This window comes from Lolium rigidum, chromosome 3 (assembly GCF_022539505.1).
Source record: "Lolium rigidum isolate FL_2022 chromosome 3, APGP_CSIRO_Lrig_0.1, whole genome shotgun sequence".
In the NCBI taxonomy this organism is placed as follows: Eukaryota; Viridiplantae; Streptophyta; class Magnoliopsida; order Poales; family Poaceae; genus Lolium; species Lolium rigidum.
This window is the reverse complement of record NC_061510.1, coordinates 397,221,515-397,243,758: the sequence shown is the minus strand read 5'-3', so window position 1 is coordinate 397,243,758 and position 22,244 is coordinate 397,221,515. Positions and strand designations below refer to the sequence as shown.

Here is a 22,244-nt window from a genome sequence, read left to right as displayed (position 1 = left end):
AACAGGGCTATCTCGTCCGGAGTTCTATGGCTTTTAGGGGAAATGAGTAGGAAACGGCCCGTTTCACCACATAGTTTGTCGGAACGAGGCCATATTTGGCACGTGCGTGGGCCTTAGGATGGGAAGCAAGGCCCCGGTCGCGGATTTCAAATCCGAACCACGGGCGACGGTTTTTCCATTTTCGGGGTGCCGGAAGGGCTTTTTTTTGTGAAGCAGCTACATGGCGCGCATTTCAGTATCGCGCGGGACCTCCGCGCGGTGGTAGGATACCTCCTACGCACCACCTATCACATGCCATATGCGCGCGGAAGCCATGCGGGAATCCCACCCGCTTCTGCGGTGCCCCGCCGAATCCGCTGGAAGCCGACCGGATTTGAACCGGGGCCACACTTTCCTTCGCTCAATAAATGGAGGGAAAAATGTTTTTAGGTCTAGGACGCGTCATTTTATGTGCTAAATGTTTTCCGTTTCGCGCGTTGGCGGACGGGTGCACGCGCGCGCCCGGTACGGCCATACCGCATGTCCCGGCGGCCCCGTTTTGCGGAGTTGGCAAAGCAAACGGAGCCAAAAAATCGAGCGGAGCCGCGTGGCGTCATTTTATGTGTCCTAGTAACCACTGCAAAAGACGGAACTGGGATACGGCAATTATCTTGGAGAACCCTTCACGAACAGGGCTATCTCGTCCGGAGTTCTATGGCTTTTAGGGGAAATGAGTAGGAAACGGCCCGTTTCACCACATAGTTTGTCGGAACGAGGCCATATTTGGCACGTGCGTGGGCCTTAGGTTATGTAAAAGAGATGAAGGTCTAAGATGGTAAAGTTTGCGGAAAGCGAAAAAAAGATAGAGAACTGGCACGTCAGTGGTAACTGAGAGGGAGTACATGACATCGAAATATTATTATGACATACGATGAACATGAAATAGTATTCAACAACATTGGTACACCATGGGTTCATCATTGTAAGAATAAAGCTCTATCAAACTAAAACGACATAAAATAATAGATTTTACCTATTTTCGCATGGCGTAATAACAAATTTAATAAGATAACATGCACAACTCATAAAAATATATACCATGTATGTGATCCCATATCCCTTTGTCTGGTATATATACTCTGTGGTTCTTCTTTAGACCATGAAAGATACAATGAAAGAAAAAATGAAAGAAAAAACAAAACAATTAAAAAAATGCACCTGGCTAAGCCGAGGGTGGCCCTCGGCGTATGGGTGGCCCTCGGCGTAGCTAGGGATCTGAGCCCGAAAAAATCCCCTGGTCGGCCTCCTCCTCGCGCCAAAGCCCGCCCATTTTCCCCAAGTCCCGCGCCCTCCCCCAATCCCGCCGCCGCCGCCTCCTGCCCGACGCTGCCGCCGCCGCCTCCCGCCCGACGCCGCTGCCGCCGCCTCTTGCCCGCCACTGCTCCCCTCCCCCTCCTCCTCCGGCCCGACGCCGCTGCCGCCGCCTGCTGCCCGCCGCTCCTCCCCTCCCCCTCCTCCTCCGGCCCGTCCCCATCCTCCCGTCGCCGCCCTCCTCCTCGCCCGGCCCTCCTCACCCCGGCCCTCCTCCTCTCATCCCCAACCTCGCCCCCGACCCTCCTCCCGGCGCCGCCCACCTCCTTGCCCCGGCCCGGCCCTCCTCCCGTCGCCGGCCTCCTCCTCGCGCCGCCCTCCTCCACCTCGCACCCCTGCCCAGTACCCGGCCTGCACATGGTAAGCTAGGTTAGCCCCTGTTTTTTTTTCATTTTTGTTATGCATAAGTTCTCTGTTTATTTTGCTAGTGCTTGCTACTGTTTGTTATTTGGTACTGCTTTCTATCCAATTAATTTGTGGATGAAGTCCAATTGTTTGGGAAATTAAGTGAGGTTTTCTCCAAACTCCAATTACTGGACTTGCTCTAAGACACAAATATTGTCCAATTGCTGTCAAATTACTGGGATATGATGCGCCGCTGTTTGTAGTTTATTTGTTCAGTTGCTAGTTTGTGAATTTGTCATCTTTTGGTATGTAGATTCTATGTTTCTATTCCACTAACGCTGACCCTGAATGCGGATTTGTAATAGGCTATGCCGTGACCGCCTCGTCGTGAGCACCCCGGCGTGACGCGCTTCTCGACGGTCGCCGACATCGACGATCGGTTGTTCGACTACTTCCTCTACAGCCGAGGGTGAGCAAAATTTCCAACTTCTTCTCCGCATTTTATTTATGTCACTAGATTCATTTTCCAAGTCAAGTTGCGTCACCTAGGTGTCACTTCCCGTCCTCAAGCGTTACGCGGATAAATATGCATTAGTGGTCGGCATATTTTCAACCGTAACGCTTGCGGCATTTACGGGACAGTCGGCGGATCCGTAGTTGGGTACGTTCTCCATGCTGCTGCTCGGTCCGAGTCAGGATTTCGGCAGCGCCTCACCGTTGTTCTCCGGATGCACATCCTCTTGTCTTTTTGGCGAGACGTGTATCGGGAGAGCAGCGGGGAGGTGCTGCCGAAATCTGACTCGGACCGGGAGAGCATGGAGAACGTACTCAATCTACGGATCCGGCGGCTAGGAGCCCACCTAGTAGAGATGTAGGTTGATGCATTCGTTTTGCTTGTTAAAAAAATTAAAATATGATGCATTTTCCTATTTGATATAAATGCTATGCTTGTCGTTTGGCTTCCAATAGAGCGAGAGGATGGCTGATAATGGATGGATGTACACCGGCCGTGTTAGTGCGACTAATAAAACAGATGAGTGGATAAGGAAGACTTGGCATTTAGTGAAGGAGTTGGCGCGTGGTACAAAACGGAAGGTTCAGCCACTTTGCCCGTGCAATCGTTGCTTGAAGCATCACCGTCGTGGAAAGGATGACATGTTTAAACACCTTCCGCAATATGGGTATATGCCTCGTTACGTCACGCGGATCGACTTTGATGAGCACGAACGTGACGGAGGTGAGGTGATGCGGCAGCGGCTCAATGGCAATGAGTACGATGGGGTTAGAGACTTTCTAGATGATCTTGTCGATGCCCACATGCCGAGTCGCCACCTTCACGGGAGGAACCGCCGAACCGGAGGAACCTCCGGAACCGGAGGAACCGGAGCCAGCCCGCGAAGGCCTTCTATGATATGATAGCCGCTGCTAAGACGCCTCCGTACGATGGCGCCGAGATTTCTCAGCTCGATGCCATCTCCCAATGTCTAACCGACAAGACCCGGTACAACACCACCCGTGACGGCTTCGAAGCAAGTCCGAAAACAACTGGTAACATGTTGCCCAAAGGGCATTGTCCGCCTAAAAGCCCGCACGAGACGAGGCAACTCATGTCGGCGCTCAACATGGATTATCAAAGGATAGACTGTTGTGAAAATGGCTATGTTCTCTTCCGGAAACGAGTTTGCGGAGGACAAGTACTCGTCCCATTTGTAAGGCCTCTACGTATGAAGAGGTAACGGGAAAGGATGGTCGGGTGAGGCGGTCAAAGATCGCAAAGTCGATTCTTCGGTATCTCCCATTCATAAAAAGAATCCAGCGGCTTTACTTGAGCGAGGAGACCGCCAAACGGATGACGTGGCACAAGATGGGGACTCGAATAAAGGACAATCGGGGGCGGACGAAGATGGGACATCCATCCGATGGCAATGCATGGAAGAACTTTGATAGAAAATACCCCCATATGGCAGCAGATGCTCGGAATGTCAGAATTGCGATAGCTACAGATGGCTTCAATCCATATGGTATGTCGAATTCCAATTACCGTTGTTGGCCCGTGTTTGTAATTCCGCTCAATCTCCCTCCCGGAGTCCTAATGACGAGGAAGACCATGTTTCTGTCGCTGATCATTCCAGGGCCCCATTACCCGGGGAAGAACTTGAGTGTCTACATGCAGCCGATTGTGGAAGATTTGAACCACTCTTGGCACCACGGGACGTTGACGTACGACCGAGCATCGAAGACAAACTTCTGCATGAAAGTTTGGTTGCGGTATACCATGCATGACATGCCCGGGTACGCCCTAACATGCGGATGGTGTACAGCTGGTAAATGGCCATGCCCGAGTGTGCGGGCATCGACTTGAGTTCCTTTGGCTAAATAAGGGTCGCAAGTATGTTGCGTTTGACACGAATCGGCAGTACCTCAAACGGAGGCATCCGTTCGGAGAAGACAAAAGAACTTCAAGAAAGGCAAAGTTGTGCATGAAGTAACGAGAGGTGCCAAAGTTCGATGGTATAGCTGTTGATGCCGAGCTACGTGCTCTCGTGCCGGCGGCATCGGAAGCTGGCCATCAATTTGAGGGATATGGTGTAACGCACAAGCCTGGACTCACGGGGCAGCCTTAACGAAGCTCGAGTATTACAAGGACCTCGAACTTCCCCATAACATCGATGTGATGCACACCGTAAAGAATGTCGCGGAGTCCTTATTTCACACGTGCCTAAACATTCCCGGGAAGTCAAAGGATAATGTCAAGGCTAGAGTCGATGTTGAGAAGCTCCGTGATAGGAAGAAATTACACATGCAACGTCCTACGGCCGTCGAAAGAATTGGTTCAAGCCGCACGCCGACTTCGCCTTGATTCCATCCAAAAGAAGGAGGCATTCAAGTGGCTAAAATACGTTGTGATGTTCCACGATGGTTATTGTTCGAATATGAGCAAGGGAGTCAATCTTTCGACGGGAAAAGTCACCGGGCTCAAGAGTCACGACTATCATATATGGATTGAGCGGCTGATGCCGGTGATGCTTCGAGGGTATCTCCCGAGAAAATATGGCGAGTGCTCGCGGAGTTGAGCCATTTCTTCCGCACGCTCCGTGCTAGCGGATATGTCCTAAGGTTATTGAGAAGTCTGCAAGTTCAAGTGCCGGAGTTGCTATGCAATTTGGAGATGATCTTTCCGCCGGAGCTTCTTTACTCCGATGGCACATCTCATTGTGCACCTCGCAAACGAGGCACTATTGGGTGGCCCGAGTGCAATTTCGGTGGCAGTTTTGTATTGAGAGAGAGTTCAAGTATATTCGGAAGATAACTTGGAAACAAAGCCAAGATTGAAGCATGCATAGCTGAGGCAACGTGCCTTCGGGAGATGGCGAGATGCCGCAACAACGTACTATCTCGATGAAGTTCCCACTCGCATAACCCGGTCTCTCGTTACAATGTCGACGTGCCCATGAATGACCCCAAGCTTCAACTATTCCAATGTCCCGGTGGCAAGGCTGGTAAAGGACAAAAATATAGATTGGAGAGGGAAGAGAAGGATTGCATAATGCTCTATGTGCTTATGAACATGAAGGAAGTGGTGGGGGGGCGATGACGATGGCGGTCACGATTTCATTAGGTAACATGGTGTAATGCTTATTGTATCTAGTTTCGATCACCTACACTCAACTCGGTCTAATGCTTATTGTATCCTTTCGGCGAATTCACGGATGAACAGTGGTGGCTTCCGCGCGATCCCACGGGCGCGGAGTTGGAGACTCTACTGAAAGAGGGTGCTCCCAAAGTAAAAATAAACTTTGTGTCTTGGTTCATGAAAAAAGTAATGTCTAAGCTGTCCCTCTTACCTACCAATATGTGACTTGTCCCTGTTATTCCACGTAACTAATGCACACAACAAATTTGAACCGTGCTTGTAGGGAGCTGATGCAAACGTTGAGATGACAGATTAGTTGAGATGTGTTTCCCAAGGTTGTAACCGTGACGTCATGAAGTATGAGAAGTATGACGTGAATGGGTTTCGATTCCATACGGAGACACACCGAAGGGCCGGGCGAATCCAAAAACGATAAATACCTGGTGTCTTCACTAAAGGATCCGATACATTTGATTACTACGGGAGGTTAGAGAATGTATACGAGCTGACCTTCAACCGTACAAACAAACAACTCAATCTCGTTGTGTTCAAGTGTCATTGGTTCGACCCAAGAGGTGGACGAGAGAATTACCAAGTCCATTGGGTTAGTTGAAGTTAAGCCTTCCACCACCTATACCGGAGCCGATGTCTATATTGTTGCTCACCAAGCCAAGCAAGTTTATTATTTGCCGTACCCATGCCAGAAAGCGGCCCTCAACGGCCGGGAAGTCGTGTTCCAGGTATCGCCACATGGTAACCTACCGATTCCCTCCGAGGACGATTACAACAACATTGACCCTGTAACATACGAGGGAATTTTCTATCAAGAGGAAGAGGACTTCGGGCACTTTGAGTTAGAATGTGTTCTTGAAGAGGACCTCGAGAACGATGCGAGAAACTCGTGGTGAGTCGGTGGTGGATCTAAAGGACATAGATATGTTCGAGAAGTTACAAGTGGAAGATGATAGCGATGATGAGCCTCCACCCGTCTATCAAAATCCAACTTACTACTCAAAAGATAGTGATAGTGATAGTGGCAAGGAGAAACAAAATGAGATTGACGATGAGATTGATGACGGCTGGTGAGGGTCTTTTATGTGTTTATATTTCAACATGCTTCTTATTTGTTTAGTATCTTTATGCTTAGTATTTATATTTTTTTCAACATGCTTCTTTATTGTTTAGTATCTTTATGCTTAGTATTTATATATTTTTGAACATGCTTCTTAATTGTTTAGTGTCTTTATGCTTACTATTTATATATATTTTCAACATGCTTCTTAATTGTTTTCTCTTTCTCAATGCAGGTGATTGAACAATATGAGCGGCGGCAAGGAGGACTCGTCGAGCTTGCTTAAGAAGATGCAACAACGCAAGAACAATGTTAGAAGGAGTGAGAGGGAACCGCGTCGCAATCCGCGTTACGAGGACGGCGCGGTAGGATGAGGAGGACGAGGACGAGGACGAGGACGGGGACGAGGTGGTGGAGCTGGAGGTGGCTTGGGAGGAGGTGGAGGTGGAGGTGGAGGTGGAGGTGGCTGGGGAGGACCGGACTTTGAGCCACCACCCTCGGCTTCGAGCGACGTTGCTTCCGGGTTCTTTTTGGAGGGGACGTCTAGAGAGGAGGCGGAGACGGAGTCTAGAGCCAAGGAGGACTCTAGCCGCGGGTTTGAGACTCCGGAGGAGGATGGGCGGCCGAAGGCACTGAAGATTCGTGGGGAAGCGAGAGTCCCCGACGAGAGGAAGGAGCCTAAGACCCATGAGGCGAAGACCCTTATTATTCCTGCTGGCCCTGAGTAAGTGTACTAATTTGGCAATTTCGATTTTCATGTACTAATGTTTGATTTTCATGTGCTAATGTTTGATTTTCATGTGCAGCAATTGGATATTTCCTCCGGGGTCAAGGGGCGCCTGCCTAGCAGCATGATTGGAGCTTTGCTTAGGAAGTTCTGGCCGGGCAAGTACTATCCCCTCGGCACTGTCCCAGCTGGCGAGAAGAAGCTAGCCACTACTTGCACGGACTACGAGAGTGCCCCTGGCGTAGGCTTCCCGACGGCTGCTGAGGCCGTGATGACAAAGTTTTGGGTAAGACATATTTTCTCGAGCTTCGTTCATATTTGATGACCCCAATGTTCTAACTCATGAATCTCACAATTGTTTTTTGCATGATTGAAGTGTTTTTATCGTGTGGCGCCCGAGGTTGAGGAGACGGCCGCGAACGGGACTTTGCGGGCGACTTGTGAGAGGTTGACACCGCAGGTGTGGTACAACCAAAGGATCACGTCCGCGGGTCACTTCGGGCGAGAGAGGCGAGAGGGTCCATAAGCCGGACATTGTCGGTAAGAATGCTAAGGCCGAGTACGAGATGACGGTGGAGGACTACATGTCGGTGAGTAAAATGTCAATGAGATTCTACATTGCTACTAAGTTGCGATTGCATTAGATTGAGTTGAGTATTGCATTTTCAGGTTATCCCCGATTGGGCCGAGCCGCATGCCGAGGCATGGGAGGAGATGGTTAGGACGAGGTGGCTCAAGATGGACGAGGACTTTGCAGCCGTGGCGAGGCGGAACGCGGAGAACCGAGGCGACGGTGGCACACACTGTGGGGGAAACCTCAGCTACGAGCGCTACAAGGGGAAGACGGTATGTATACATTTTATTTTCCTTCGGGTTCAAAGTTGGTACTCACAACATTTCCTTTCGCGATGCGAGAGGGCCGCGTTAGGACCCGAGGAGGAGATGTCCGACCTCGAGATATACAACAAGATGCGGCTTAGAAGCCCGATCTCTCGCAGCCTCGGCCCTCGCTCCCCGAGTACTTCGGCACCTACGCCGAGGACGTCGAGAACTACTGCGAGATGGTGAGGCATCGTCACCCGGAGGTGGATGACCCCATGAGCGCGGAGGTCGACGAGGAGTCGTTGGTCCCGTCGTCCGGAGGGTTGCCGCATGGCCGTCTCGCCATGCTGAACAAGGCCGTCAAGCATACCCTCACCACGACCTTCACGCGTCTCAAGGCGGGACTCACCAAGGACAGCCCCCTCTCCCGCCTCGTCGCCGGGCTCGGCAACAACCCGCATACGACGTAAGTTTCCCTCATTTCCATCCTCTTTCCGACTTTCGTTCATACATTGCTAAGTGCTAACGAGACATGAATTTGTGAAATTGTAGCCTGACTTCGAGGCGGCCTACGTGGCCGCTCATCAAGAATATCAGGTGGCCTTCAACCAGCACCGAGCAGCAGTTCATGGAGTACATGGCATATATACATGTAAGTTCCAACCTTTGTTTTCGCAAATGATGACAAGTCCCACTTTCCCCTAGTTTGATGCTTCATTTCTGCAAAGACCGACATGTAAACTATCTTGCAGGCGTCGATGGTAGCCAATCAAAGCTGGACGAGACGACGGATTTAGGGCCGATGCCTCCCTTTCCGGGGCCGGCGCCAAACATGCCATCGAAGGAAAATTTCGCTGCGGAGTACTATGGGAGAACAATGGTAAGTTCTTCGCCAAACCGAATACTACGGCTTTCCTTTGCCTCGCAAATTGCTAACATCTCGGGAACATGTGTGTAGGGAACGGGATGTTCCGGAAATCAGGGTGGTGGGAGGGAGATCACACCGGTTCATCATGGTGGTCCTTCTCCCGGTGCTACTCCCGGTACTTCTCCCGGTCCTTCTCCCGGTACTTCTCCCGGTCCTTCTCCCGGTGGTTCTTCCGCAGCATCTACCGGAAGGAATCGGCCCGGGCCGGTGTTTAGCGGTGACGAGCTCCTCTAGTTGTCCCATGTATCTCTTATCGACACTATGACACTATGACACTATGTATGCAATGTTATGAGAGATTTGTACCTATTTGCATTTCATGCACTTCATGTTATGTATATTTGCACATGTGAGGCTCCTGTGAAGTTCCTGTGAAATATTTGTGAATTTATGTGCTATTTAACTGTACAAACCTGGGAATAGCCAAAACAGCAAAAATCTGAAAAAATTGCACTGCTACGCCGACGGCTATCCCCTCGGCATAGGATCGACCAGGACCAAATGGTCATCGTACGCCGACGGCCACCCCCTCGGTGTAGCCCGCGCCAGGGCTGCCAGGCTGCGCCACGTCGCAGCATACGCCGACGGGCAACCCCTCGGTGTAGCCAGAGCCAGAGGCGCCCAGGCTGCGCCACGTCGCATTGTACGCCGACGCCCCCCCTCGGCGTAGCCGGCGACAGAGCTGCCGAGGTTGTGCCACGTCGCAGCGTACGCCGACGGCAACCCCCTCGGCGTAGCGGGCGCCAGAGCTACCCAGGCTGCGCCACGTCGCAACGTACGCCGACGGCAACCCCCTCGGCGTAGGTATAACGGCCGTCAGCTTGACTGTGCCCGTTAACGTGCTACACCGAGGGCTCGTACGCCGACGGGTGGGCCAGCCGTCGGCCCACTCCGTCTACGCCGACGGTCGACGATACGCCGAGGGCCACGTTGGCAGCGCCGAGGCCTACCTTCCCCGAGGAGCTACACCGAGGGCCACCGTCGGCGTAGCATACGCCGAGGGCTAGGCGGTGCTACGCCGAGGGCCGGAGGCCGTCGGCATCTGGGCAGATTCCTGTAGTGACCGTACGATCTTTCGAATGAAACAACAAAATAAATGTTTTTTAATGGAGAGTTAGGCCAAATAAAGAGTAAGAATTTCCCAATTACTTTGAGCTGATATGTGTGCCTCATAATTACTTTCTCCATTATGAAATGCAATATTCTCAATCCGATCCGATATATAATAGTGCGACATTTTGGGTATGTGTAGTATGTAGAAGAAACTTTAATAATTATTTGATATGAATTTTTTGTTCATTGATTCTTCCAACTGTATCAAGTTTTGTCAATGTGGCTTATTAAGCAAAGACCTAATTTGCCTTCTTAATTCTTTTCATGTTACTACTACCTGACCCATTTATGTTATTCACTGGAGTCATGTTCTATTTATATTGTTCATCGATCACTGCACACATCCAATGGACTTATTATTGGATTTGTGTTCAAACCAAATATGTTACTATTTATTTCAAATTATTCGGCATCTTGATCCTGAACAACCGTTCACTACAGCAGTACAGCACTCGCCTCATTTACAGCCCCCTCCATCTGCCCCGATCTCTCCGCCGCCTATTTAAACCAAACCACGTACTCCACCACTCCACAACCACAGCAGTAGCATCGATCTCTCACACGCACAACACATAGAGGAAACCATAGAATCTTGCTAGCTAGAACGCCATGGCCAAGAAGTGCTTTGGCACTGTCGTCGCACCCCTCCTCCTGCTCACCCTCGCTGTAGCGGCACACGCCGTGGTGGCGGCCAGGACCGCGCCTGCTGGTGGTGCAGCTGAGGCCTCGCTTCCGGCCGCTGCCGCCGTGGAGAGCGGCGCCGGTGCAGGAAGCGCGGGAGCGGCGGACGCGAAGAACCTGTTCGTGGGCGTGGGAGGCATGGGGGACCTGCCGGGCCTCCCGGCCGTGGGCGGCGGCTACGGTGGGGGCTTCGGCAACAACGGCGCCGGCGTCTTCACCGGCGTCACGGGCCCGCTCGGCGGAGTCGGCGGCGGCGTGGGGAGCGTCGGACCGGTCGGCGGCGTCGGTGGCGCCGGAGGGATCCCGTTCGGAGGGTTCGCCAGCGGCGGTGCCCCGTTCGGCGGGATCGGAGGCGGGTACGGCGGCGGAGGCGCCGGCGGCGTCACGCCTTGAGCTGAGCCACCTTGTAGGCTATTCCTGCAGAGCCGGGGAATGGACGTGCGCGTTGTACGTAGGTGCGGTGCATGGGCATGGCCCACCACACGTGCGTACGCACGCATAGACGTGTGCCTCCTTGACTGAACCTGTTCGTGCTGTTGGAGAATCTGTGTCTTGGTGTGTGCCTGTTACAGTGTTCGTGTGTATGTGGCAGGGCAGCGACACGTTGCTGTACTGTAGTACGTCGTTGTAGTGTTTCTCCAAGGTAGGCTCATGTACTATCAGACATGTTAGTGGTGGTATCTCATTTGCTGTTCGTGATGTGTCATGTGTCTCAACTCTCAACTCTGTGATTTCTGTTCCAAAACTGACAAACGTACTCACTGGCGTGCAACAGATACAAAAAAGATAGCCAGATTATAAGTAAGAAAAGGCTGACATATGATCAATAACCAGAACAAGGTTCTAGGGTGCTGCCCAGGCCCCAGTGGATGTCAGCTTAGCAAAAAAGTTGTATGTGCGATTCTCCAGCTAGAAGTTGGTTAGTTTGGTTGTTAACATGTAATAATCTCAAAATAGGACTGCATAAAAAACCTGAATATGGTATGATGGAAGTTTGATCTGGTTTTAGAATGGAACCGGGCTATGCCATTTTCTTCTAAAAAAAATAACCAGAAGAATACAATTTAATCAGTGGGGCTTTGTAGATATAAAATAGTTTTCTAGTTGTTTTTCCTATTGATTCAAAGTTTGGGGTGCAGGTCATCCTAGAGAGATGTGCTTTCTGCAAGTTTGGTTCGCATCTTTTTACCGCATGTTGATTTTGCTTTTTGATTGTGCGTGCACTACAGGGACCTTTGAATTAAGGTGTCGAGTGGGATTCCACTAAAATCTCACTTATACTCATTTAGTTTTTTTTAAAAAAATACACTAGAAAAATCAAAATAAAGTACAAGTAAAATTTACGGGGGATCCCACTTGATACTCGATATATCTAGCGTTGACCCTCCTGGATTGTTTTAAGTTGTCCACGGAAGTAAAAGAAAAAAAGTTTTGGCGGAGGGCACGAGCAACTTCGTCAACCTCCACCAACTGACACCAACTACGACAAGGCGTACGAGTGATTCATCCACGCCCTCCCCGGCTAATTTTGTTTTAAACTCAGTTTAACAAATTCATCTTTGTAAAATATAACAAAAAAATAAAGTTTGGTGAAATTTGTCTAAATCCTATGGGGGCGTTATGTCCTACGTCTCTCGCGGACGGCGTTTCGATCCTGCGGCCCCATACTACCAACTCTATACGGACTATGGAGACACGACTGAAGATGCTCTAGCTGCTCTAATAAGAGCAAAGTACAATATATTCTAATCAGCTGGCTATAAGTATTAAAATAGTTTATTGTTGTTTAGTTGGAGAAAAGATAAGAGGAGAGAGAATGAAAGTGGACTCTCATGCAAGAGTGTTTTTATGCACTTTGTGAGAGTGGGTGATGAAACATGTATCACTAAAGTAGTACTTTTTATATCTCGTTATTGTACGGGTTAGATATGAGATTAGCTACATATAACATGAACATGGCAATGTGTTAGAGCCAACAGTCAACTCTGCTATTGTTCGAGGGCCGCAGAGAACTCAACCAACCGAAGTGATCAATCGCCCCTACTATCTGTTACGCGCGTCGCACCAACCATTATACCCACACATCCTTAAAAACCACTGTCTGGTCGTCTGGTCCGGGACACACACGTCACGCGGGCAGGAAACCGGAGGCAGGCGCGCGGCACGGCGATGACGAACACGAACCCGGTCGTACTGCCCAGTCCACCGCATGTACTTTCGGTGGATATCACTCTGAGTCTCTGAAGCTAGGCAGAGATGCATTAACCCAGCCACTGCTGGCCAGTGATCGGCGAGTCAGGGCACGCGGGCACTGCATTGATTCGTGGGGGGTTCCGATCCGAGCGAATCCGGCCTCGAGATCGGCGCCGCGCGCATCACCTGGGACACTGTGCACTTGGGAGCGGCGGGAATGTGCTCCTTTCAGGGTTTGTAGATCGGTCGGCCAAGCTCATTCATGGCGGCCGGTCAAGGGCCGGCCGAGCTCTGAAGCGGCGCGCCCGCGTCACGTGCCGGAGCTAGATGGCTCGCAATGCACGCCATCGGCGTCGGGTGCTCGGGTACGGCACCTGGCAGGGCGTTTATGAGCTTGGCACTGGCAGCAGAGCGAGCTTGGATAGGGATAGGGGAGCGGTGCTGCCGCGGCAAGCTACTACTACGAGCTGCTGGTCTGATACGGGGGAGCGTCTTCAATTCGAGCGCGGTAGATGCAGCAGCAGCAGGGAGACGAGTGGGAGGGGTAAATGCAGCAGCAAATGCGTCGACGGAGCAAGCTGCAGTAGAGGTAGAGCCGTGGGTCTGTGCTCTGTGCGACGAGCACGCGTGTGGCGCCATCATTCCGTCTGGTTGCAAGATAAGATCGCCGCTTATCCTAGACTCCTAGTCCGTGCAGTGCTGGGACGACGATACAGCGGCGAGTGTCCAGGCTCTGGCTATAACTGTTAGTTAACAGCTGCAACTGTCGAATAGTTTCAGAGTTTGTAGATGCCACTGTCAGTATAGACAGTTTGGTTTAGTTTTTCAGTCAAATAAACTGAGCTGCGTCTCAGCCTAGGATTCGTTTTCTAGCTGTTTAGGCTTGACGCCCTGGTCTTTCGTGGGATGGCACGAATCAAGGATCATCGCGTCGAAGAAGGGAGGCGTGGAGGTGACGTTGGGATGGCAGCGTCGTGTGCCTGATCGCTTCCTAGTTTTTCGGTTGTGTTAGTTGTAAACTCTGAATAAATACAGAAAGAAGAAGAGAAAAGCTGTACGTAGCACACAGCACCAAAACATCTCGTGTCTATTGCAATCTCTCTGAAATTCGATCTCCATTATCGTGAGGTGTGAGCGAGCGGGGCTGTCAAGTGGTATCAGAGCCTAGGGCTTTGGATCCGCAATGGCTCCAGGCGACTCGACGTCGGGCAAGGACGACGACGGCAGCCAATCGCCGCGCGCAAGGGTTCGGAACCCAACCGCAGCCGCCAAGGGGCGCGAGCTGGCGGTGGCGCGGCCATACGCGCCGGTCGTGGCAGGTTCCTCCAACGTGCCGCCGCTGACGAGCTCCAACTACGCGGAGTGGAGCCTCCTGATGGAGGTGAGCCTGCAGGCGCGAGGCCTGTGGGTGGCGATCGAAGGGGGAGAGGACCTCGACGACGAGTACGGCTACCGCAACGACCGCGGCGCCCTGGAGTTGATCTTCAAGTCGGTGCCGGCGGGATTGCTCCCCGTCCTGCGGAAGCACAAAACCGCACACGACGTGTGGGAGGCGATCCGGAAGATGCGCGCGGGCTCGGAGAAGGTCCGCGACGCGAAGGCGCAGACGCTGCGCTCGGAGTACGACCAGCTGCGCCACAAATCCGGTGAGTCCATCGATGATCTGGCCTTGAGGTTGCAGGGGATCACTGCGAGGCTCGCCGATCTTGGCGATCCCGAAACGGACAAGAAAGTCATGCAGAAGTGGCTGCGCGTCGTCCCCAAGCGATACGCGCAGCTCGCCCACTCCATCGACAACCTCGTCGATCTGACACGACCACCATCGAGGAACTGGTGGGTCGTTTCAAGGCGGCGGAGGAGAGGGAGGACGCCGATGACGAGGGAGGCGCCAAGCTGCTCCTTACTGAAGAGGAGTGGCGGGCCCGTGCGGGGCGCGGGTCACCAGGCAGCGGCTCCAGTGGCGGCAAGAAGCCGCACAACAAATGGCGCGCTGATCGCGGCAAGGACGGCGCGCGCGGCGGCAACGGCAAGGGCGGGCCACGCCGCGACGGGAATTGTCGCTACTGCGGCAAGGCCGGGCATTGGGCCCGGGAGTGCCGCAAGAAGGAACGAGACGATGCCAACGGCGAGGCACACGTCGTTGAGGCAGAGGAGGACGCCGATCCTGCCCTCCTCATGGCGGTGGTGGTGCCTGCCGATTACGGCGCGTCAGAGGACGACGACCTGGTCGTGCACCTCAACGAAGAGGACTCCAAGGCCTCCGTCGGCGTCATGGGTGGCGCCAAGGAGCCCAAGTGGCACCTGGACACCGGCGCGTCAAACCACATGACCGGCATGGACACGGTCTTCTCCGAGCTCGACCGTCACGTCTCGGGCACGGTCCGTTTCGGCGACGGATCCGTCGTGGAGATCAGGGGGCGCGGGACGGTGGTCTTCACCGGGCACGGAGGACGTCACCGTGTGCTGACCAGGGTGTACTTCATCCCCCGCCTCCGCACGTCCATCATCTCCGTCGGGCAGCTCGACGAGGTCGGGTGCTCGACGCTGGTCAAGGATGGCTCAATGGTGGTCCGTGACGCGGAGGACGCACTGATCATCAAGGTGCCTAGAAGTGGCAACCGCCTGTACACCACCGAGCTGCAGATCGCACGCCCGGTCTGTCTCGCTGCGACGGCCGGTGAGGATGCCTGGAGGTGGCACGGGCGTTACGGCCACCTGAACTTTGATGCACTGCGCAGGCTGGCCAGCGGCAACATGGTACGTGGCCTTCCCGCGATCGAGCACGTCGAGCAGCTGTGCGACGGGTGCCTGATCGGCAAACAGCGCCGCTCGCCGTTCCCAGCCGAGGCCAACTACAGGGCCACGGAGCGCTTGGACCTGGTCCATGGCGATCTGTGTGGGCCGATCTCGCCGCCGACGCATGGTGGGAGAAGGTACTTCCTGCTTCTTGTTGATGACAAAAGCCGATACATGTGGTTGGCTCTGTTGCGCAGCAAGGACGAGGCTCCGGCGGCAATCAAGCGGTGGCAGGCCGGCGTCGAGGTGGAGACAAGGGTGAAGCTGCGCGTCCTCCGTACCGATCGGGGCGGCGAGTTCACCTCCACCGAGTTCGGCGAGTATTGCGCTGATCGTGGCGTCCGGCGTCATCTCACGGCGCCGTACTCCCCTCAACAAAACGGCGTCGTCGAGCGGCGCAACCAGTCCGTCGTGGGCACGGCGCGCTGTCTGCTGAAGGCGAAGGGGATGCCAAACGAGTTCTGGGGGGAGGCAGTCACAACTGCAGTCCACCTCCTGAACTGCTCGCCAACAAAGGCGGTTCGCGGCATGACGCCGCATGAGGCCTGGCATGGTACCAAGCCCGCCGTCGGCCACTTCCGCACCTTTGGGTGTGTGGCGCACATCAAGATCACGCGGCCTGGCTTGAAAAAGCTGGACGACCGGAGTCTTCGCACGGTGTTCATCGGCTACGAGCAAGGCTCCAAGGCATGGCGGGTGTATGACCCCGTCGGCAAGCGCGTCCACATCACCCGTGACGCCGCCTTCGACGAATTGGCGTGCTGGAGCTGGGACGATCCTCCAAAGGAGTTTGGCTCCTTCGTCATCGACAGCGACTCACCGGTGGGTGTCGTCAGAGTGCCCCCGCCGCACAAGGAGAGAGGCATGGACACACCATCCGCGGCAACATCGAGCGTGGATGCATCACCGCCCTCACCTTCTGCACCTGCGGCCACACCGTTCGGACCGGAGGCCACCCCTGCTCCAGAGTCACACAAAGGAAAGGGAGTGGCTGCAGGATACGTGTTGCCGCCAGCAGGGGCCACGCCGGACGCCGAGCTGGTTGGGGAGGAAGCGCCTCGCCGGTATCGCACGCTGGAGAGTGTCATTGACGACCTCGACGGTGAGCAGCTCCTCGACGATGAGCAGCTGCTTCTTGCCTCTGATGGTGAGCCGAACACGTTCCAGGAGGCAGAACCTCATGCTGCATGGCGCGCCGCGATGATGGAGGAGATGGCGTCCATCGAGGAAAACAAGACGTGGGAGCTCGTCAAGCTGCCCACCGGCAAACGACCGATCGGTCTCAAGTGGGTGTTCAAGCTCAAGAAGAACGCCGCCGGCGAGGTGGTCAAGCACAAGGCCAGGCTCGTTGCAAAGGGCTATGTGCAGCGAGCCGGGGTGGATTTCGACGAGGTGTTTGCGCCGGTGGCACGCCTCGACTCCGTCCGCCTACTTCTCGCCATAGCCGCCCACTGTGGGTGGAGTGTGCATCACCTCGACGTCAAATCGGCGTTCCTGAACGGTGAACTTGAGGAGGAGGTCTTCGTCACGCAGCCACCCGGCTTCGAGCGAGCCGGCGAGGAAGAGAAGGTACTGCGCCTGTCGAAAGCGCTGTACGGACTGCGACAAGCACCTCGGGCGTGGAACGCCAAGCTCGACGACACACTGTTGAGGTTTGGGTTTCAGCGCAGCCCATCGGAACACGCAGTGTACATGCGCTGCGACGGCGATGAGCGGTTGTTGCTTGGCGTGTACGTCGACGATCTGATCGTCACGGGCACGAGCACGCAGGCCATCGAACGGTTCAAGAAGCAGATGCAGTCCATGTTCGCCATGAGCGACTTGGGGCTGTTGTCCTTCTATCTTGGCATCGAGGTCAAGCAGAGCGGCGACGGCATCGTTCTCGGGCAATCTGCGTACGCAGCAAGGCTGGTTGAGAAGGCTGGGCTGTCGGGATGCAATCCTGTGCACATCCCGATGGAGCCCCGTCTAAAGATGAGCAAGGGGAGCTCCAATCCACCCGTCGACGTCACCCTCTACCGGAGCATAGTGGGGAGTTTGCGCTACCTGGTGCACACGCGGCCAGACATCTCGTTCGCCGTCGGCTTCGTGAGCAGATTCATGGAAGCTCCGACGACGGAGCATTGGGCGGCGGTGAAGCACCTGATCAGGTACATCGCGGGTACTCTGCACCTCGGGTGCAGATACGGACGCAGCATGACGAGGCCTCAGCTGGTCGGTTTCAGCGACGCAGATTTCGCCGGAGACGTCGACGACAGGAGAAGCACCACCGGCATGGTTTTCCTGTTTGGGGGGGGCGTGATCAGCTGGCAGAGCCAGAAACAGAAAGTGGTTGCTCTCTCCTCATGTGAGGCGGAATACATCGCCGCCAGCACTGCGGCATGCCAGGGCATCTGGCTCCGGCGCATGATCGGCGATTTGCTTGGAGATGAGAAGGAGAAGGTTCAGCTCTACGTCGACAACCAATCCGCAATTCAGCTCTGCAGGAATCCTGTCTACCACGACAGGACCAAGCACATCGACACAAGATATCACTTCATCCGTAAGCATGTCCAGGATGGTTTGGTCGTCGTCGAGTATATTCATACCAGTGAACAGCTAGCTGATGTACTGACCAAGGCTTTGCCCAAGCCCAAGTTTCAGGAGATTCGAGCCAAGCTGGGAATGATCAACGTTGGCAGCTGATTAAGGGGGAGATTGTTAGTTAACAGCTGCAACTGTCGAATAGTTTCAGAGTTTGTAGATGCCACTGTCAGTATAGACAGTTTGGTTTAGTTTTTCAGTCAAATAAACTGAGCTGCGTCTCAGCCTAGGATTCGTTTTCTAGCTGTTTAGGCTTGACGCCCTGGTCTTTCGTGGGATGGCACGAATCAAGGATCATCGCGTCGAAGAAGGGAGGCGTGGAGGTGACGTTGGGATGGCAGCGTCGTGTGCCTGATCGCTTCCTAGTTTTTCGGTTGTGTTAGTTGTAAACTCTGAATAAATACAGAAAGAAGAAGAGAAAAGCTGTACGTAGCACACAGCACCAAAACATCTCGTGTCTATTGCAATCTCTCTGAAATTCGATCTCCATTATCGTGAGGTGTGAGCGAGCGGGGCTGTCAATAACTGCAACAGCAAGCCTGCTAGGAACTGAGGCACGGAGATTGCCATCAGATGCGGCCAATGAACGCTTTGATTCCAGCTTCTGTGCTCGCTCTGGCTGTCCCATGAACAGGCTCGCCGAGCTATGGACGATGAGCGGTGCGGTGCGCACCAGTGTCCTCCTGATAGATATATGCAGTTCAGTAAATGTTAATCAATATACTCCGATTTTTTTTTAACGGACGCAAAAAGTTGCCTCTTTCCATTAAATAAGAAATGGAGTTTGACAAGCCTCATAGAGCGGAAATGAAAAACAAAGACAAACAAGTTCAGCTAAGGGATTATTTTCCTGATATTACAAACTTTAAATGCTTCGCCTCACTCTTGATGGAGGCAACAAGTATCAGTAGCAGGGCGGCCTTGTTGCATAAAACCATCACGTTTCGTTCATTCAAAATCGCTCAATCTAATCGCATGGTGAGAGAATCCATTGCTTTTGGCTAGGGGTAGTGTTGCAAGACATGGAAGTCCACCACTCTTGGATCTTTAGCTCATCCGTCCAAGTCAAAGTGTCAATGAAATGAAGCCCTGGACAATCTTTAACCATCGCCCAAACCAACGAAAAAATCGTCGAAACTTCGAACGAAATTCACGAAAATGATGGATATTGATGGATTTTGAGAAATCACAATCTAGTAAATTTCAGTCAAATTTGAAAAATCCGAAAGAGAACGCTTCTAAGAGAATCAAAATCAGTTATCTGTAATCAATTAGGTACTACTGCGGTCGAGCCGTCGAGGAGTCTGTAAGAAGTGATATGTTAGGTCCTAAGTTCGATTCCAGTCAACTCAACATTTTTTGGCTAATTATAATCAATCTCCACATTTTAAATCTGATCGAAATTTTTGAATTTTTTTCCAAATTTCGTCAATGAAAAATGAAGGCCTAGCCAATCTTTACGCATCGCCCAAACCCTTTTTGAGAAGCGACATTGGAAGGATAGGTGTGTTGCGACTTGCAATTGCTTACATAGGGGGGCAAAACCCACAATTAGGCCAACCTCTCTTTTTTTTTAAGAAAAAGGCCAACCTCTCTTTGCAAGACCGTCTGCCGTCCATGATCCATTTTGAACTACCAACCAGAAACGAACATCATTTTAGGAGGGGCCCAAACCATATAAACTGCCTTGTTCATGCTAGTAAGCCGAAAAATTGAGCTTTGTTCTCCGTGACTCCGTGAGGTGCCACACGATATATAGAGTCCTCCTCGTTCTTGTGTAGTTGCATATTTGAAGTCTCCATCCGTAGGTTGATGTATTCCTGGATGTGCGTGATGGTTAGATTGGCGTCTATTTTAAATTGGCAACCCAAGCATGGTTTGGGTGGCCTCCATTACACCTCATTTCTTTCTACTACCTCCGTTTCAAGAAATAAGGCGCACGCGTATTCCAAGACGAACTTTAACCATAAAAATTGAGCAATAAAATCTTGATTATATTATATGGAATTAGTATCGTTGAATTCGTATTGAAGAGAACTGTTTAATGATACTAATTTCATACAAATAATTTTTATCTATTTGAAGTAATTCTTGGTCAAACAAAAAGCTCATAAAACGAGGGCGCCTTATTCCTTGGAACGGAGGGAGGTAGTAGTTGATACCTCGAAGATGAGTGGAGCGTCCTTTGATTTCGAGCCATGGAGAGGAATGTTCTATTCAAGTCTCCACTTTCTGGTTGTTCCGCGAAGCAGGCTCACCGAGGCAAGCAGTGATGTGCATAGGTTGATGTATTCCTGGATGTGCGTGATGGTTAGGTTGGCGTCCATTTTAATGTTGGCAACCCAAGCATGGTTTTGGTGGCCTCCATTTCTTTCTAGATGATGCCTCAAAGATGAGGGGAGCGGTCCTTTGATTTCCTACCATTGAGCCATGGAGAGGAATGCTCTGATTCAAGTCTCCGCTCTCTGTGCATACGAGAGCGTATCCTGTGAAACGAAGCAATTGGTGAACCAGATGTACCAGTGCCTTATGGGCCTTTGGATGGAGAAGAGAGGGATAGGATCTAGCGCACAGCTGGACTGCTCGTACATTTACTAAAGGAACCTCGTAGTGATGCTGAATTCCGCAAACAGTACATCAGAAATCCCCATCGCCACTCTATCTCCTTGCTGTCTCCTGTACCGATGTACTGTTCTTTCTCAGTTCCCTTGCGTTCGGATCTAGGTTCATGGTGTGCCGAGCAAAAAACAAATTGAAAGTACCATGCATGTGCTCTTAGTGAAAACTGTGCGGAACCAGGAACTGAAGATTCATGAAACAAATTTGATAATTACTGAAGAAGTTTAATCAAGTTTTGAAGGAGCTTCGGCAGAGTCCCGAACTGAATACAGAAAAGTACCAATTAAGATATATATAGGTTGCGATGTGTTGCGGCATCGCCAAACCATAGGCGCAACGGCGGCAGCTCCAAACCAAAAGTGTGCACCATCTGCTTTGCCAGGCTCTAGCCCACACCCAACCAAAAAGACCTAACTTTTCTTTGAAAGTAGAGAAATACATGGAAGAGGAACTACGCAGGAGGGTGGCTGCAGCAATCGAATTCTTCCTATTTCCCATCTTGTCTTAATAGAAAAACTTCAGATGTGACGAAGACAGATCACTCAGATCTGTGGCATGGCGGACGTACTGTAGAGGGCAAGTGAGAAAGACGATGGGTCTGAAGATGACTTGTTGCCCAACTCAACGATAAAATCAGGATCGTTTGGCAAATTTACCAGCAACCCACATTCAAGTTAGATCCGATCCGTTCCTTTTCCATCCAAAGACCTATAAGCCATTGGTACATTGGTGCATAGATTCCTTTGTTTCATAGGATACATTCTCCTGTGCATACGTCCATGCGTGCGTAACAGCAGCAACTCAACGCGTATTCCTACTGGAGGCAACTGGAACTTTCAGCTGGAATTGAAATGGTATTGCCGCATGTGTCGCTTCCTCGAATAATATAGAATTGGTCCACATATCGTACGACCAGGGTGAGCTTTGCATCTAGAGCCACGAAGACCTAAATGCCGCCAGCTGACTTGTAGCAAAGCAAACAATTGGTCCTCGCATAGCAGTATTAGCTTGACTGGTAAACCAAAGCTACCTAAAAAAACATGCTAATTATCATTTGTATGCAAAATACACAAAGCCTGGCTACTTAACCACTGAAAATCATACACCAGATGAGCAACTCATGAAACCCAGGCTTCCAGTGATCATGCACAAACAATAAGTCCCATGAAGAGAACCAAACGCAAAGAAAAGCACAGTATTCTGACGCCAATCAAGTAAATCTACTCATATAATAGAACAAAGGTGTCGTCAAGATCCAAGCTATACATACATAGCATCCAAAAATACACGACCCGCTGACCCAGCCCACCATCCAGCATTAAGAAAGCACCCACCCCACCACCACGACAACGTAAAACACCACCCAGGCGCCATGAACCGG

The 22,244-nt window shown here is 52.1% G+C and overlaps 1 protein-coding gene across 1 annotated transcript; it reads left to right on the top strand.

Annotated features, from left to right (window-relative positions):
• Positions 1–10,600: 10,600 nt before the first annotated feature.
• LOC124697720 (glycine-rich protein 5-like) lies at positions 10,601–11,065 on the top strand. Its single transcript, XM_047230266.1, has one exon. The coding sequence runs from the start codon at positions 10,601–10,603 to the stop codon at positions 11,063–11,065; it is 465 nt and encodes a 154-aa protein (XP_047086222.1).
• The last annotated feature ends 11,179 nt before the right edge of the window (positions 11,066–22,244 follow it).

What these genes read in the sequence shown, in the direction of transcription:
- LOC124697720 (XM_047230266.1), top strand. Translation starts at nt 10,601, where the DNA reads ATGGCCAAGAAGTGCTTTGGCACTGTCGTCGCACCCCTCCTCCTGCTC.